Source organism: Notolabrus celidotus, chromosome 23, assembly GCF_009762535.1.
Source record: "Notolabrus celidotus isolate fNotCel1 chromosome 23, fNotCel1.pri, whole genome shotgun sequence".
Lineage (NCBI taxonomy): Eukaryota > Metazoa > Chordata > Actinopteri > Labriformes > Labridae > Notolabrus > Notolabrus celidotus.
Window position 1 is genome coordinate 13,220,300 of NC_048294.1, and position 19,896 is coordinate 13,240,195.

Sequence of the window (19,896 nt, forward strand, 5' to 3'; positions counted from 1 at the left end):
ATAGCATCCTCTGCTATCAGTGCATGAATGTGGTGTGAATTAGGAGAGTAACAGCACTTTAAGCGGCCTTTTCTTAGAAAATAACTTTCTAAGTGCAGGCCTATTTACTATATACTACATATTAAGCCTTTTTTACATGTGCACACTTAAAAACGTCTGGAAATTTTAATTGTGAAGTCTTCCCAGTGAGACAAGAGGAGGTAGTGATTGGGGAATAGGATATAAGTCTTATGCAGCAGGACGTGACAGCAAAAACACTCGTGTGAAGCCACAGTTTAACGTTCATGACATGATGGTGGATGCAGCAACAGAGGCCTACGCTGTATAACGTCTGTTTTTGAATTAAGTCAATGCTACGTGCTAAGTCTAAACTGGCGGATGAGCAGACATCTTCACTACTCTGGTCTCAAAGTTGATTCCCCTTCTTCAACCTTGGACTCTTTTATTCACCCCATTATGTGTCACTTCTCCTAATAGTACTAGTTGCAGGCTTCTAATTAGGGGTTTGCCAAAATATCAATACTACGATATATCGCAAGATTTCGTTTTGCTGTACGTCATCGATATACTGGCGCCAAATATCGATATTTAAACAATAAACATGCAGCCGTTCCAAACAGGTTCTCTCACAAAAGCCTGCTACAATTTTGATTTAGAGTCACTACTTCAAGCCTCCACATGATGGCGCTTAAAATGAATAAGAGTTGGTGCTGTGGTAGAGGACTCTTTGAAAGGAAATAAAAAGAAGAACAAAAAGAAAATGGTGCAAGGCGGAGGATAAGCAAACAGCAGAGAAAAACATGCAAAAGATGCACCGTCGAATCCTTTCAGCAGCGAACCTAAAACACGCCATTTTTGTGCATTCTAGGGTCCTACAGCTAGCAAAGTGCCAATTTGCGAACTGCTCCATAAACGGAAGTGAAAGTTTAAAATTGCACTAGCAGCAGTGAACTCTAAGTGACCCAGTAACATGCTGTCTGCTTATCGTTGGCATGGAGACAAGTCACGGTATACACATACTGACCTGACAAAACATATAGTGAAGGAATAAGAGTTTGGAGGCCACAAATAGGCGGCTGGCGGGCCGGGTGTGGCCCGGGGGCGCCTATTGAGGGCCTCTGACTTAGACCATATATCCAGTAGATACTTTGTTTTACTTGGCTGTCGTTTATGTGAAAATGATTGACAATGTTTTGTAATTCCTGTGAAATGGATTCAGTGCAGTCAATAAATTCTGAATTTCTTCAGTGACACAGATATCGTGATGTATCGTGATGATATTTCTTGCAATATATCGATTATCGGAGAATCGCTGTATCGTGTTAGTATCATTATCGTGGGCAAAATATCGTGATAGTATCGTATCGCGAGGGACCTGGTGATACCCAGCCCTACTTCTAATATCCTAACTCTAGCCCCAACACTTTGTGTTCTCTCAATCAACTTACCATAACTTATTGTGGAAATTTTACTTGGGGACTGGCAGGAAAAATTCCTGATTGAGTTGGGGTGAAAAATTCAGGTGTTTGCCTTCACCAATGCAGCCCACCCCCAATAAAATGTTACGATTTCAGTGAAAAAATTGGGATATCTTTTGATTATATCACCTTTTAAAACTAAAGGCTGATTTATACTTCTGCGTCGAATCGAAGGTGTACCCTACACTGGGGGTCCGTGTAGCTCCCGTACCTACGCAGAGGTCTATGCACGTAGCTGATGTGCACCTCCTCCTAAATGGAACTACACGAGGAATCAACGCAGACCGCAAGCCCTGGGATTGGTTTGCTCGGCTGCATTGTATTTCCCTCATTTAAAGCACTTTCGGGATACCTACACATTGGCCGTGTATTTCATCTCCTCCTTTCAATTCTTCATGTAATCATGTCTGTATGATAAACAGCAACATGTATCAGCTGTAGATTAACATAACACACTCTGAATCCCTGTGGAAAAGTAAACAGAGATGTAGCGGGCCGGAAGCAGGCGACCGGCTATCACAGAGACCACACTGCCCTCAGGCGTTTAGGAGGAGAATTGCTGCGCGACACGGACGCATCAATGCACAAGTATGTTGTGCTCATGTCTACGTCAGCCCCTGCTGCGTAGGGGCGACACAGAAGTATAAATCAGCCTTAAGCGCTGTGGCTTTGCTGTGGCGTGCTGGGGTGGAGGTATCAAGACGGGTGAGGCCAGCAAGCTCAACAAGCTGGTAAAGAAGGCCCGCTCTGTGGTTGGCCTAGAACTGGACAGTCTGGAGTCAGTGGCTGAGAGGAGGTTGATGGACAAACTGCGAGCCATCCTGGACAACCCCTCTCACCCTCTCCATGATGAGCTGTGGCTGATGGGTGGGGAGCTCGTTCAGTCAGCGCATCATTTCACCACGGTGCAAGACTGAACGCTTCAGGCGCTCCTTTGTGCCCATCGCCATCGGACTGTTGAACAGTAATGGAGGCCACAGACTGCACCATGCTGACCACTGACACCGCCCCCCCCCATGAACAGATCCATAACATCCCTGCTCTGTCTGTCACACTCCATCATCCCATCCTGAACTCTCTCTTGACTGCTGCTGGCATTATAATGTATAATATACTGTATTATATAATTATCTTGCTATATTATATTTTGTTAAATTACATTACTGTTCTAAGTACAACCCATGGTCATATTTCATACAAATATTCTTCTATTTATTGCTTAATTTGTCATTACCAACCATAATCGCACCATGTCAAACTGTCACTACTGAAACATTTTTAATACTGCCTGTAATTACTTCTATTTAATTTAAATTCCATTTGTAACATTGTATATATCTAAATTGTACTCTAGCTTTATTTATCTATTTTATTTTACTTATTTTTATTTTTATTTTATTTTATTTTTTTATTTTATGTTATTTTGTTTTATTTTTGTTTTATTTTAATTTTGTACTTATTTTGTACTTATTGAAACTTCTTACTTATGTCTGGGTTGCTGTAACAACTGAATTTCCCCCCCGGGGGATCAATAAAGTAATATCTTATCTTATCTTATCTTAAAACTACAAATAGGATCTATGATAGAATAAATTACTAACCCAAGTTCTTACCCAAATCCTGGACTTTCCTTTAATGTCTTTCATTGGCGTCAGTTTCCATAGTCCACCAATGTGAAAAGAAAGTCCTTACAATAGTGACGGAGAAGGAACTCAGCAGTAGAGCAGGTTCTGTCCTTTTTCTTATTGAAGGCTGAACAGTGACATCACAAAGACGGTGGCTCAAAGGTTAGTACATTCTTGACTCAGTGCTGTAAGGACAAAAGTAGAGAAACACTTTAGATGTTTTAACACAGAAAAAATGTAGAAATAGCTCCACAATGATGCCATAGAAAGTTTGATCTGTTTGTGTCGCTGAATTCCTGTTAAAGCTGAACTTTTTTGTCATTTCCTATAAGTCCCTTCTCCACAATTTTTAACATTAACACTTTGCCCCCAAATTCCTCAAAAAGCAATATATACTGCATATTTTTTTTTAAGAGTGCTTGCCAATAAGCAACCTATTGCTACCATACAAGTTTCAACACATCCACTGTGACAAGTGAGAAGTGCTTCTCTGCCACCTGGTATTTAAAATTAAAGATTTTTCACACTAGCATACTGTGAAGTATATAACACAGGTACTGTAGTCCAAAATCAGTTTATATTCGTGGAACTCCTGTGACGTTTGGATCATTTGTGGAAGTGAAGCCGATTTCTTTTCTGAGTTCATTTGGAGCTCAACTTTTGAGAACTTACACGCACAACAAATGGTTTGACAATGCTGATCTATAAGGAACAAAGATAGTCATGTAAGTGATGCGAAACAAGCCACAAATATCATCCAGCATCTAGAAATGTTGCGAGGATGTGAGAAAGGAGTTTCCACTGAGCTCTTCCTGTAGTGACCTGGACGTTGATGAAGAGGTTGAATTTGATTGTTGTTTTTGTTCCTGGAGAATAAAGGTTGTTCTTTCTCTAACCTCAATCAAGTAACACTGGTTCAGCTGGCGGATAAGAAAAAGCATCAGTGTTTTTTTGAAATGGTCATGTAACAAAGGCTACCTACAAGGCGTGAGTGAGGAGCTTTGCAAAAGGTCCACGCAGGGTCCTGATCGACCCTTCACTCTACCCTCCTGTTCAAAAGTCAAACTCTGTGGAGACTTCCCCAAATGTCAAACTCAAGTTCAGTTTGCATTAGCAGCAGTGTCACGAGGCAGAGGTGGATTCTGGGAGCTTGGCAAACAATGTGCTGCTACCACATTTACTATTAAACTCTGTGCCTCTGTAGAGACACCGGTCGTGTTGTGGGTACAGCTGAAACCTGAAGGTTAAATTACTGTAGCAGCTCCTGTTTGATTTAACAGAGGGCTTGTTGGACTTTCATACTCTTAGAGATGTTGCTTTGCAGTGCAGTCTGCAGTATTGGGCTTTGTGGCTGCAGCATATCCATCAAAACTTTGGCTGACGGGAAACCCGATGAGCCATCCATCACCAGGTTTCACTTAAGCTAGACGGGCTATAACAGTCTGTAAGCTACTGGCTTTTCAAATCAGTCAGGGTTACATTTTTAAAGAAATTTCTACCAAGAACACAACAGCGAGAAGACAGTGTACCAGAGAATATTGTGAAAATCTTATATAAGAGCACAAATTCTATTCTTTTATACCTCAGTGCGGCTTTTGACAGAAGGTCAAACATTTTTTTTCTATTGACCAACTTAAAACTGAGGTCAACATCAAGGAACTACCATTACCTGTGGTGTACTGCAAGGTTTAATTGTAGGTCCAATTTTTTTCTATCTACCTGTGACGGCAATGTCTTCTTGTCTTGCTACGCAGACGACACACAGATGTACCTTTCTTGAGATATGGTGACCTTGCCCTATCTACTACCGTTTAGCAAGCAGCTCAAGATGTGGGAGTATTTGTGGTGTCTGGTTCAAGCTTCAAAGCACTCATCAAAGACAAGTTTCCATCAATATAAGCACCATCTCCAGAGTTAAACTAGTAGTCATTCGTACAGTTATCTTCTCCAGGCCTGACTACTGTAAGTTTGAAAAGCACTTTCTTCTCAGCTAGTTCAATGTAGCCAGGTAATTGCGATGTAATTAGGGTCTAAATTGAATGTGTCTTTTTGAAATATGGGCTATTTTGTCTCTACTGCACACCATAGATAGACTGCTGGTACATGGTAGTTATCTGTCTGCTTCCTCTTGAGCTAGACCATAGCCTTATATCCTCATGTACAGCCTTAGTGGTGGTTTCCAAAGTCAGGATTCCAATTTAAAGGGGGGTCTTGCTTTTTCCATCAGAGCCCCTCACCTTTAAAAACACTGCTTGAAGAGTTAAGGCCCACTGAATCAGTGAATCTGTTGAAATAACACCCCAAAAGCCATGTTTTAAGACCTGATTGCAGTCATTTCTGAAGCAACTCCTTTCCTAGAATTAACATTTAAAGTCAGACCAAATTATTTATTTTTTTTAAGTTATGTTTTCGGGCTTTTACACCTTTATTTTATAGAGGTAAGGACAGTGGATAGTGAAGGAAAGTGGGAGAGAGTGAGGGAATGACATGCGAGAAAAATTGGATTTGAACATGGGCCCGCAACTTAACCATTAGGCCAAGTCCGCGCCCTGACCAACTAACTCATACAAAGGTACGAGAACAGTCCAAATGGAGCACAATTTAATAACTCAGCTAAACACAAGATCACAGTCTTCTTCTTTATTTATTTAACCAGGTAAAAGACTCATTGAGATTTAAAACCTCTTTTTCAAGAGTGACCTGGCCAAGATGCCAGCACAAAACAGGTTAAAACACCCAACAAGCACACAAAACAATTCAAATAAAATACAGTCACAATTTCACATGGTTACATGATTACACAGTGCAATCACAAGATCCAATTGAGCTTGTTTCTCTGTCTTTCATGATTGACTTGAATTCACCCAGAGTTACAAGATGTGTCAGCTTCAAGTCCTTCTGTACATCATTCCAGGTAAACGGGGCTGAAAATTTAAAAGCCGTTTTGCCCAGTTCAGTTCTGACTCTCGGGACCTACCACTGTATGATGTCCTGAGAGCGCAGGCCATATCGGCTGAGGTTTCTACACGTGTACACACAAGTATGTAGGGAGAAGTCCAAGGACAGATTTATAAATAAAAATCAGCCAGTGAGAGAGTCTACGACCGTACAAAGATGGACAGTGTGGGTAATCAAAGTCAAATTGGATCGAAGATCAAAATACCTAAAAAACCTGCTGAGCTACGTGATGCCTTCTGTCATCTGTGCTTGTTTACATCCAAGTAGTAGAGCATTTGGGGATTACCCAGTAGCTATTAACCAGAGCTACAGCCCAGGGTAATGACAGGTGGTTGGGCTACAGGTTGTAGAAAACATATGACCCGCATTTTGGGCCTAAAACAATACAAATAGTAATAATCTGTTTAACGTACAAGTAGAACTAGTGTCAATGGTGCCGTCATTTATTCCCTTTTCCCACACATCCTGAGTCATTCTGTCCTCTCTCTGTTACGGTTTACATCTTTTATCCTCTTGGTTTAACTTCACCTTCATATTGTCTCACTATGTCTGTCTCTCTGTTGCATTTGCCGTCTGAGAATCGTATTGCTGCTTTGTTAGTTTCTCAAAGCACTTTTTTAAATCTTATTTTTAAAGACTCAGTTTAAATAAAGCTATTCTTCTGCTGCTTTTTCCCTTTCTTCTTATTCATCCTTCCATCTATTGCCTCTGCAGCTTTGCAGGCTGATGCACGGATCACACACATAGAGTGTACAATGTTTCCTTAAAATGTGACACACTCACCAATTGAGCCAGCTGCTGAGGGAATTCAACCTAACGCACATAGAAGGAGGTCAGAGCTCTCCTACTTGGCTGTCTTGAATATAGGTCTGCCAAACTGAGCAACAACAACAGTCAAAAACAACACTGAGAGTATTACATAAGGTAGGATTCCTGCTGATTTGAACCTCAAGTCGGCGCACAGGCAGCTATTTAAATTGCATCAGTTCCTCTGATGTAAATGCGTATAGCCTTCAACTCCCTCAGAGCTTTTAGTCATTTATTTTGATTAGGGCTGTATTTATAAGATAAGTCTCTTAAGTAAGTCGCCTGGGAAGCTGGGTTGGCAAGGATGGTGGTGGGGGAACAAAATGAAGTCTGTTTGATGATTATAAATTCAGAAATATCTTGCTTGTCAATTAATTAGGCACTTCCTGGGTATGTGCGCCCTTCTTTTCATTTACCGGGCCTGGCTCTCGGTGGACGAATACCCGTGGTGCGCCCATTGTATGTCTAAGCTGTTTCACACATCTCTGGCAGCTGGGGGAACAGAGAATAAAGATCCTTCAAAGGCAGACAGTTTTCAAGAGCAAGACTCTGTTTCCGTGTGCAGGCTGATTTCTTGAAGCAGCGTTATGTGGCTGCTTGAAGGCCTCACTCCACCGGTCAGACACAAACAAGAACCAGGGAATAATGTGGACGTGAAAAGATTGGTGGACTGAAAGGACTGAGCTTGGAGTGATGCCTCCATTATTTCTGGCTCTCACAGTGCAACAATGTGTGCAAGAGACTTGAGGCTGCTGTGGCAAGGTGAGCATTGGCTATTGTCAGGTGGATACTTCTACTTTAACAGTGATTCAAAACCAGTGTTAACCAAAGGGCGGTTGGTGTTATATATCCAGAATTAAACAAGAATCAAACAAACCTGGCTACAGCCTTTTGTTTTTTAGCTTCTACAGATGTTTTTGTACTTTTTACGATCTTGTAAATTTACAGCTTTTTTCCCGTAAATTTGTGAATTTTGTCTTACGTCTTTATTCCTGTAAAGTTGGCGGTACCAACAATTTGTCAGGGAAATTACTGACCTTTGTCCTGCAAATCAAAGTCTGCTGACTACACATTAGTCATCTGGTTTGCTCTGATCTGAAACAGTGAAGAAAATAACAGAGAACAGTTAACAGAACAGGAAAGAGTTAATAAAGAGAAGCTCCAGTATGTCGTTTATCTCAGGGGTTCCCAAACTTTTCAGCCTGCGACCCCCAAAATATAGGTGGCAAAGACCCGCGACCCCCACTGTCCCTCAAAGTGATTTAATGTGGCTTCATTTAGCTGGTCTGTAGAAAATTAGCCTACCTATATGAGCATGTGGCTGTGTTTCCTGTGCTGTTGTGAATGAACCTTCTGCTACTGATGCTTTTTAATAATAAACTGTTCACTAACCTAAACTTAGGAGTCATCTGGCAAAAGAAAGGCAGGTAACTCATTACATTTTCTATTTTCAAGGTTTTATTTCAAGTCCAGCTACTATTTTTGTTGATATTTTTTGCTATAATGGGTAAAATGTATTATTTATAAATAATAAAAAAAAAAAAAAAAACATTTTGGAAGACATCTCATGACCCCCCCAGTTGTGTCTCGGGATCCCACCTGGGGGTCCCAACCCCCACTTTGGGAACCCCTGGTTTATCTGACTAGAACTAGTCCTATTCTGTTGAATGTATTGAAATACAGTTACCTTTGTCATCTTTATACTAGCAGGCTAGCTTGTTATTAGGTTGGTTTGTAGATTGATGCATCTTGTTTCTTTGGCCTTCAACTTATTTTAGTGTGTTTCATAAAGGACGTTGATTTGCTCCCCTTATTTTCACACAAATCCCTGAAAACACACACACACACACAAAATCTATGCAGCAGCTTGTTCCGCCCTGCCTCCTATTGTTTCTCTTTTTTCTGTATGTGACTGATCTTTCAACAGTATTCATTAGTTACATGTTTTATAAAGACGCCAAAATAACAACTCTGGTTTTAAAATGTTTCTCTCAATATTATGTTAGCATGACAGGTGATCCTTGATGTAGCATTTTGCACAACCCCAAACTAAACGCAGAAGGACATCAGCAGCAACCAGCTGCACATAACTTTTAAAACAGCAGCACGAGAGGTTTGTAACGTGAGACTTTGCCCCTCACTTAATGCATTACCGGGCGGGACGTATGAAGGACGTAGTTGTTGTGCTATCTCTGACCACAGGTAGCAGAGAGAACCAATGAGAGATGGTGTAGTTCATTTAAAGTTGAAGGCTATTTAATGCAGATGCCAAAAGATAAATGTGAAGATGGTCAGCGAATGGACACACTATGGTGCGAGTAGTGTGATTGGTACAGCATCACTTTTGAATGACTTTGTTTTCATCTTCTATTTGGTATTTGTGTAAATTGAAAAGGGTAAGTCACTGAATTATCTCCTTATCTTTGTCAGGGCTTTCCTTTAGGAATTACAAAATGTCTTAAACCACAATGTTAAAGGGATAAACAGCAACAACACAGAGCTTCTTGATCATTTTCTGGATCAACAGATATCCTATTTCTGATGTTTACATGTGGCAAGAAAACATCATGGGAATAACACTTGTGGATTATCATTTTAGAAGACTTTGTACTCTGACATTTTTAAAGATGGCATGACAACTTTCACAACTGGATTCAGTCCCATCTTTATGCATTTTCCAAACTGCAAATACAGCCTGGGATGTCACAGTGATCTTAAGCAGGTTTTTTCCCCTCCTCAGCCGTGGTGAGTCACGTTGCATTTGGCAACTTCTCTCACTCGCACAGTTGAATTTACAGTCTGGTTTCCAGTGATAGAGAGAGAAAAAAAAAAGTCAGTCTGCGACAATTCATCAGATCAGACCCATATGTGGGAATGTTGTCACGTTTAGTCCTCTTTAATATCATGAAAACTCTGGAAAGATGTGATGCTCTGCTCCATATTTTCATTCTTCTACAATTCACAATAGAGAATGCCTACAAGCATCAACAACGGAATGTAGCACAACTGTAATAACACACATTTCTCTTACCCCAGGTAGATTCCCAGCTAGAGATAAATGTCAATATTTTGATGTTGGGTATACCAATATTTTGAAGCTACAGCTTAGCAGTGGAAAATATTTACTCTCAGAAGGATTTAGCGATTATCTCCTTAAAACCTTCCACAAGGTGAGGATCCACAACGTGACTTGGATCTCTCTAAATGAACGTGGCATCTTAAAAAAGGAAATTTAAAGACCTAAAATTGTTTTGGCTCTGCCTGTTTCTCCCCAGCGACCTTAAAACAGAACGCTTGCATCCAGGCATGTTGTCTTTCATCATTAAACTGTCTCTCAAAGGCTCCTGGGAGCCTCCTAGAGCACAGAAAGGAACCTTTTTTTTTCTTTTTGCAACATCAAGCACACAGCGTCTTTAAACGTCTGCTGGGAGGTTCGTATTAGAGTCATGGACTTGAGCTGAAGTGATCACTTTCTCTCGCTGTCACACACACAAACACATGCTTTTGTTGTAGCTTCATACATTAATGCAGGTGATACCCAAGGTCTTATACGTGTATGGATCCTCTGACCTTGTTCTCTGCCCCTCTCTCCTTCCATTTGGTGCTTGTAGATCAAAGACGCGCATGATGCAGCGGGCGGTCTTGTGGGGGAAGATCCGCACTTACAGGCAGCTGACAGAGGTAAGTTATTAAACCTACTCACTGACCCCTCCAACCTTACTGCTCTCTTGGTCCCAATATAACCTCCCCCTTTTGTTTATGAGGCTTTAACCACAGGATCTAGTTACATTACAAGCCTATGTGTGGACGTTTTGATATGCAGGAGTTCATCCTTGGAATTAAATGAATGTTTTATTGTGTCACAAACTTGGCATGACTTTTAGCTTAATGCTAATGGAATATCATTTTATTAAGGCTAATAAGCAACACCTTCTTCAAAACAAATGAACACACATGACTATATGAGGCAACAAAAAGCTCACACAAGGTGTAGTGAAGGCCATTTGCACTGAAGGTAGTGGTGTGTTGTGAAAGGTAGGCAATAGCTTGTTGTAGTTATACAGTATCAATAACATTAAAGTGGCTTAAAAACTTGTAGGGAAGCAGAGGACAACACAATTTGACAGTGAAAATAACACTTATCCAAGTCTAAGTGGACAAATGATTAGGCACTAAGTTGTTGCATTACAGGTATTTTGTCAGAGAGATATACAGATGTTGAATTCAATGGTTACTCTGACTCTGAAGAAAGGCTATAACTAGTCACTTTGATATTCACACAAACAGGAACACTTCAGAAGCCTGTTGCTGTAGAACAAAAGTGGGCCTACAATTGAACCTAGTGGTACACCACAGCCTGATGCTGACTGAAGAGAATCTGTTCAAGTTTTTCCCACTTGACCAGTTGTGTTTAATTTAAGTATTCTTCCTCTTATTGTTCCTTTCTTCTTCTTCTTTGGTTATTTTTACAGATATAAACAAGGACAGTTTGATTTTTATGTGGTTGTATTTACTATTAGCAGTAATTTACCATGTTATAGAATTATAGGAATCTCAACTGACTTTCTCATGTTTTAACTTTTTAAATAACTCGAGGATTTTAACCAAAGAATTAAAATATCTTTCAAAGATGTATTAGCTTATAATATGTAGTATTTGTAAACCCAATATTGTTTCAAAAGCTAATTGATAATAGTAACTTTCAAAGGAGTTAAAGACAGTCTGGGTAAAAGTTGATGTGCGAGGGACGCTCATATTCATTTAAGCTAGCAGGTAGGTCTGGAGCTGTTTTCATTTAAAACTATTTCCTAGTGACTTCAGATACACCAGACCAATCATAGTCCTTTATTTAGGTACGGGGCGGGTTCTATAGGATGACAACATAATCTTTTAGTACATAACCACAATGGCAGCTTCCGCCGTAGTGGGGGTCCGTTGAATCCATTATTGCAGCTCTTTTAAACCATGGGGATGTATTGCCACTCTTTGTTACTTTTTTTGCCACTCTGAGCAATGCCACTCAGATCCTGACCCATTCACCAAAGTGAACTGGTCGTGCAATGCCAGGCTAATAAGAGGGTGCAGTTTGTCCCAAAGACTACATGGTGCAACTCTGGTGTCGTACAAAAATCCAGACACTGGAGGACAGACCTGACAAAGCTAGCATTTTTACTTTGTACAAATCTGAATCATAATGTAACTTGAGACCAATTAGATGTAAGTAAATCACAAGAAAAATAGGTTTCTTTTGAAGCTTCATACTGCTGAAGTAAGACAGGGTGAAGCCTCTGTGTAACATACTTTTTACAGTAAAACTGAGACCTACTTGAAACAGATGAACTAGGGCTCCTACATGGGGTGCATTTGCAATGAATATTTTGTATGAAAAAGAGAGTTCTTGGCTGGAAGTTGTGTAGCACATTCCGGTGTTGCTGCTGGCTTCACCAGAATTGCTGGAAAGTTTGGATTCAAGATCCCAATGCATATATCGCACAGTGTCATCAGACAGTGATTGACGATGTTTACGGACTGGTTCCAAGTCGGGCATGTGATAAAACAATGTCATCTTTTATTGTTAGTAATGATACAATTGATTGGGAGAAAGTAGGTCTTAGTTTTGCTTCATTTTATACCACCAGGAATCCGTTAAGTACCTCACATTGCTGTTGAAATGTACATGCATGGAAGTTAAAAGCAAATCCCACAGCTAATAAAGCCATCCAAAATATTCTGCTGCTTGAAGAGAAGTTTTTCAGCATACGCAGAAGCTTGGCTATTGTCTGAAAATAACAAACAGATTATCCATGCATAAGAGAGAGCTTTGTTTACCATTCGTCTCTTCCTTTGGCCACATTTCCAAACACATCTGAGAGCGGCTGCACCTCGTGTAGATGTGTGGCTGATGTAGGAAGCCTGTTTGTGTGCTTCGTGTTCTGTTTTCAAGGTGATGCAGCTAGTTTATTCCCCCCTTCACACCACGAACATATTATCCCGCTCCAGCTGCTGCGAGGAGACAGGCCTGGGTATTTATGGCTAGCATAAAAAAGTGTGTGCATTCCCTGTCACCTTACAGCTCGAGATTTACCGCACATTTGACAAACACACTGATTTAAAAAAAAAAGGTGTGTTCAATTTGTATAGGAGTTTAGAGCCTGTCTGTTGTGCATCCTCCCAACGGATTCAGCTGTGAGTACATGTGTGTCGCTGTCTGCGCACGCCCTCCTGCTGTGTGAGAACGTGTCGATCCGTCTACTTGCGCGTGTGTCTGTATGCCTGTGTGTGCACACCGAGCCCGCCTGCTCTGAAACACCAGCAACAGATAACAGATGGTCCCCCTGCATTAGAAGTGTTTTATTTCCCCGCGGAAGCCAGATATGTCAAAAATAAGCATGTGCAACATTAGTCATTTGGAATATTCATGCCCCTGCCGTCCGACGGTTTCCTTTTCACAGCCAAAATACCACCAGCCCAATTCTCTGAAGGAAGTGAGGGGAATGAGGGGGGGCAAGAGGAAAAAAGCAGTCATCAGCTGAACTGATGGGGGAAAAGGCTGAGGCCTACTTGCAGTTTTAATGGAGTTTTTTTTTCGGCTTCTTCTTTAGCATGCCAGGGCTGTAATTAAAAAGGGGCTACAGTGTGTAGATGGGCTCATATTGAGAACCACTTCCCCCAGCCCCATTAGACACACTGATGTGAATACGCACACATGTCCATATGCTTTACACACACACAAACAGTCATTTGCACCCACACTGAATAACCTTACCCCAACGTCTTTAGCATTCCTTCATAGACTCATCTCTGGGAGTCCTCCTCCACTATTTATCTTCCCATTTCTCCTCTCCACCTCCATCTCTCCAATCTTCTGTAGCTTCACTCTCTTTAATCTCCACCTCCTTCTCCTCCCAGGCTTTCTACCCCCCCTCAAACACATCTCCCACCATTGAGCTCGGCAGCCATCCCTGTCCTTGGTGGCGGACATGGGCATGCATCATTATCAGGCCTGATTAACCATCCACGTAGTTGGCAGCCCAGGCCCCCACCAAGGGCCAATGGCGTGGTTTTTTTTTCTTCCCAGCGCCGAAAAACATGAATTTTGAGCAGCACTTTCCTCGCTCGCCACGGTCCCTCGTGAGCAGGGTTAATTCGTGGCAGTGTGCGTGAATGGTGTAGAGAGAAGAGAGGAGGAGAGGAAAAAAAGGAGGAGGGGAAAAAAAGCTAGCAAACAGTAGTGCGCTGCTTATCGCAGAAATGCAATATGATTTATTCAGGAATATGCAAATCCAACAATCACTCTGCCTTGTTTACCGAAGGGACCTGCTGATTCAGAGTCTGAAAGAGAAAGAAAGGGAGAGAGGGGGGAGAGAGACTAAATCCCAGCCATAGAAGCTAGCTTACAGTGCAAACACTGAGCAGCCACCAGCAACTATATCAGTCATTTCTTTTAGAATGAGGTAATGAAGGATGTCGGACAATTTCCTGGTGGTTTCACAGTCAAAAAGGCTTAAATGTATTCTGTGAGGGTGAATTGTTGACGTGAAGAGTGAGCAGCAATATACGTCATACTGTAAAAGTGTTTAAAAATCAAATTAACAGCACACAATTACAGACGTTGACTCTGACAGTTCTTAAATGAGATGTAATGTAGCTCACTACTGAAACTGAAATATTCTCTTTGTACCGACCAAAACATGCTAACAATAATCTCAAAAGCTGAAGCGCCCCAAGCTTCAACTTGGAATGTGTGATTCTAGTGAAATATATATGATATTGTGTTTGCTGTTGAAAAGAGTGTTGGTCCATAGCAAATTTCTACCAACTAGTGACTTCATATACAGGGGGCGGATCCAGACTGTTTTGACTTGGGTGGCCCATCTTATATTCTTTATGTTAAAAACTAACACAAAAGATTGACAACCTTTAAAACTTCTAAGCTAAATTATTAAAGCTATCAAAATTGAAGTGCAAAGAAGAACTACTAGCAGCAACTTCTGGTTCTGAGAAATAAAGCCAATGCGGAAGTGCTAAAACTGCAGTTCCTAGAGTGTCCACTTGAGGGTGGCTCCAAAAGCCCATTAGGTACATACACACCCATGCTAAAAAGCCCTGGTACTATGTCTCTATTCGCACACATTGTACAGGGTGTGATTTTTTTGTTAAGTCAATAGTTTCAAAGATATAAAGGTTGCAAATTTTGCTTTTTTAAGAACTAGACTGACAATAAAGCACACTGTAGCTGTTAGCAAGGAGATAAAGGGCCTCAATTCCACCTCTTTGCCTCTTGCTAGGTCGACCAAAAATGATGATTTCCAATATGGCAACCAGGACTGATAGGCTATATAACTCCTCTTCAGAAACCCATGGGGTATGTCACTAAGACTACAACCATGTTTTACTGTATAGAGTCGATGGTTGCTAAGTCCTGCCTCTGACAAGGCAAATAGCCAATCATAGTTTAGGATTTAAGGTTGGCACCTTTGGTGACCAATGTCATTTGGGAGGGGGACACCCCCTGTCATGCCTCTGGATCTGCCCCTGCTGAAATAAAACTATTTAATTCAGTTTAATTTTATTGAACTGTATGACATGTATATCACATGTCATACAAATCTACTCTCAGTGTGCTTCACAAACTCAAATCAAACACAAAAGAGTTCAGAAAAAGATGTATAAAATTCAGAATACATTAATATAATGACTTCCCATGAACCTGTTACAGCTCTCACATTCATATACTCATGTACACATGTCCTCGTCTTCACATTAGAAGAGATAATGACACACCAAGTAATGTGACTTAGGTTAGCTTTGTAAGTTGTCCAACTGATGCTACAGTCGCTGCTGCATAGCTTAAATGCAGAGTGAAGGAGACTACAGTATTACAACTCTCCTGCTACTCATGCTAACATTACAACAAGCATATCTTAGCAGTATACAGAGTAAACTGAATATCCAGAATGGCTTTCATCAAGCCACTGTTTTGGCCTATAATTTTACAGAACTAGGGTTTATGCTTAGACAAGAATCAGAACAGACAGTATGCATGGTGTGGAGATATTCCAACAAAGGAGTATGAGACTGGAATTGCATCTAAAGCTGAATGTCCAATTAGCAATCCTGTACCTTGTCGCGCCATGTTTCTTTTTCACAGTTTAACGGCAATTAAGGACGAAGTTTGTTAAAGCAAAACAAATGAAAAACATTTGATATTCTCAGCCCACACAACTCACCTTTATTTACTGTGAATAGCACCTTTCCTAATATGTAGCACAGAGTGCCTCACAAAGCAAGGAAACCAGAAAACATGATGAAAAAATAACATAAGATCACAACAGTAGATGCAATGTTAAACAAAAAGCACAGTAATAACAAGCTATTTTCTTACCTTTCATATGAATGAACTCAGCATCAACACTAAAAACTGTAAGATTCCTACATGTAAATTGTAGTTGTGTATTCCTCCAATGAGCTGCTTTGTTGTGAGATAACTTAAATGCAGAATATGTGAGTCAATGTGCTTTACATGAACACTTGACAGTCTGTTTACCCACTTCTTCATTATGCACCATTAACACTGTCATGTCCTCAGTTATTCCCATTTAAATCTATCCGTATAAAGTTCATTAAATGTAGTTTTTTTCTGCTTACACTTGATGAACTCTTCATTATTGTTTGACAGACAGTGACGCTCCATGACCCTGTAGATACTTGTCTTACATGCAGTTGTATCACTGAAAGATGTGCAATAAATCCCAGGTGTTGTAAGCCGAGCTAAGTTTTTACCATGCTGGTGGAGGTCTGCAGGGAAATCCAGCGATTGTTTGACTAGCATGTCAGACTCTTTGAAACAGTTTGCAGCTCTGCTAGATAAGCTACTGTATTACTACGCTGCTTGCTTTCAGTAAGTGAGAAAAAGATTCTCGGACCACAGGAGCAAAAAGAAGCAAAACAGAGCTGTATTTAAAAAATGTTAAAACGTGGTTATGAACTACGGGTAAAGTGTAGCATATTATGTGCAACAGTGCAGCTGGACAGACTTGAATTCTATCTGTAGCTGAGCAGATAAATCTCACTGTATGCTATTTGCAGATATGCTTTTTTCATTGGTAACTATGGGATTCACAGTCCTGCATGTCACATTCAATTGCTGCCCTTCATCTTCTCTGGATTGCAGAAATGGGTGTGAGCTGAGGCCATTTCCTCGCTCTCTGCTGAGAGCCCAATTAGCGCTGTTGTACAGAATTGATTTCTCTGCACTATATTGCATGTACTTTTCCAGGTGAGTCCCTACAGCTGGCGCCAGTGTATGGAAGACAACAATTATCCCCTCTAGCAGAATCTCTGAGGCCACACAAAAGAGAGCAGAGCTCAGGAAATTGATCTCTTCAGGCTTGTGAGCCGGTGTGTGGATGAGCAGACAAAAGCTACCACAAGTTTGTGATAGTTCAGAGCTACAAATGCAACTTTTTGATGTCGAACTCTGTAATTATAATCTGAAAATGTGTTCTTTTCAAGTAACAGTAAGTGAAGATGACTAGTCTGTGATTACAACATAATAAACAGCTAAATCTAGCTGTAGAAAACAATGTTGCCATCAATATAAATTGCCTGAAGCTGGCAAATCTGGACTTTTTTAGGATTAGAAGTCTTCTGTGGTTGGGAACCAGATTGTAACTTTTAGCATTGGAGACATTAAAACATTTCCATACATAGCCTGGGATTTGTACTACTCTTAGAAGGTCATGTATGCCCATACTCTGAATAATTTCATCCATATTTTTGCACATTTGCTGGAACTTTATGGATTTGGAACAAATTTTGCAGTACCAAGTTGTTATACATCCATTTTATCTGTATTTTTACTTATCTTTGAACACAAGTCACATCTGTTAGTGGAAACAAGGCGTGAATGTCAGTGGGACGGCACTGATGTTGAAGTGAGGGTCTGTGTGTGACTGGTTTTCTCAAGCACCTTCTAGTGGATCCATTGTTAACATGGGTAGTTTGTGGGTAGTGAGGGTTAAATATAAGACTTAGTTAGTTTAATCTGTAGGTAAATCTTAGTCATTTGTAACAGTTCAGTAGAAAACAGCAGAAATACTTAATTTATATATTATTCATTGGTGTTTACCAAAACATGTGTATCACTCAGAATCACTATTTCTTCTCAGGTGTGTGGGTAATAAGGTCAAAATGGATTTAGATTTATCAACAAACACAATTATTTTAAGATGTGTGTACACAATTTACATTGGATCATGTGCTGCTAAAGTTACCTGATAATCTATTAACCATTCAGCTAACTGAAGACTGTAGGCATTAAAGAAATAAAGTAAAAAATAAGAACCTTCTCAAAAAGAGAAAGTCTTCTTGTTTTGACACATTCTTCCTTCTTTCTTTGACCTCATTTCTCTCATCTCTGACAGATCTACTTGTAACATCGACAACAGTTTTCACATTGAGTGACACGTTTCAGCCTGAAGCTGCTTCTTTTTATTACGACAGAATCTTCGTTATTTGTAGAAGTACTTTCTTTTTTCTTTTTCTAAGTTATATTTACTTCCATGGAATTACTTACAAACATGGATTCTCTTACATGTACATGTTCAGATTTGTCTGTGGTTGTCTCGACAGGCGGAGCAATGATATCATAACTACAATTAATGGGTGGGTGGAATCCATTTGGACAGGATGCCCAAATTGATTACACATGAGGGAAGTGCAACATCATTTTCTATGTTTAGCTCTATGCAGACAGAGACTCTCATTACATGTAAAATTTAGAATCTCATGAAATGATTTAATACTCATGGATATCCAACATGTGCAATATTTTTCAGCTCTTTCACCGGCTTGGAAGCACTCAGCGTTCCCCTCCTTTCCAATCTTCATCCTGCAGCTGAAATGGCTGGAAGATTTTCTCATTTTCCCCGGGAATGTATGTCATATCAACAACATGATGCTAATCTGCTGGACTCACACGTCCTCCATCATGCTATTTTTTGCCTCACACATGTTGCCCGAGAGGTCAGCAGCATTGCAGGGTGCTTGCTAGGTTGAATTGCTTGGAGGCAGAAGTTAATTTCCATCTCAACAGAGATAAATGACTTTGCTGTGACCTCACTGGCTCGCTTGCTGGCACAACAAAGACTTTGTGCTTTTGTAGAAGACAGGCAGCCTGAATACCAGTTATTCAAAGCAGTTGTTTGCTATAAGTGGTATGAAGTGAATCTGTTACAATAGTAAGAAAGAAATACATTTGAGCCTGGTTCACTCTGTACAGAGCAGGATTGCTCCAAATATACATTTAAATGCACTTCACACTTAAATTGGGTGGTAGCAGGACTCTCTAGAAACCTTCTGTTGTTGTATTTATGTCACATAATAATATGTAGTATAGTACGTGCATTTTAGTGTGCATTTTGATCCCTAGAAAACAACATGGCTGTTATTTTCAGAACGAATTCTGGGTAATGAGCACTACGTCAGGGTGAATAAAGGACAAACAGTTATAAAGCTAGATTTTTCAATTGGTCAATGTAAGTGTCATTGGTGGAATTAACACCAGAGTTATCACAATTATGCCTGAACTGAATGAAATAGTACTTTTGGCACTTTTGCTTCTCCTGTTAATCTTCCTGGTCTTTAGTGGGACATATATAGCTTACAATGATATCAGTGAGATCTTTGCCAATGAATATACAAATTTAAAATGTTCTTTTTTTATTACTTTATTACATGCAAAACAATTGCAACTTTCCAAATCACTCTACTTTCAAGTAAATTGCATTTTTCCCCCATATTTTTTCCATACATTAAATGAAAAATGACAACAATAAAATAATTCAAACTCAAAACAACAAAAAACAAAATAACAGTGCAAGAAAATAATAATAACAATAATAATAATAATAATAATAATAAAAATAAAATAAAAAAGAGGGTGGGGGTTGGGAGCGGTCTAGTGCGTTTCTATTCTTGCTTTAAGTTTGTGAAGTTGTACATTCTGCCCAGTCTGATTTTAGGGT

The 19,896-nt window shown here is 40.1% G+C and overlaps 1 protein-coding gene across 4 annotated transcripts in view; it reads left to right on the forward strand.

The window, feature by feature from the left end:
- LOC117807546 (glucosidase 2 subunit beta-like) overlaps window positions 1-19,896 on the forward strand; it is a 182,967-nt gene that overhangs the window by 68,487 nt on the left and 94,584 nt on the right. For 3 of the 4 annotated variants that reach the window (XM_034676867.1, XM_034676868.1, XM_034676869.1), the window contains one exon: window positions 10,480-10,549. In XM_034676867.1, the coding sequence (XP_034532758.1) occupies window positions 10,480-10,549 (70 nt within the window). Of the gene's footprint in view, window positions 1-10,479; window positions 10,550-18,708; window positions 19,662-19,896 lie in introns of those variants that run through there. The other variant, XM_034676870.1, reaches the window with a different exon arrangement.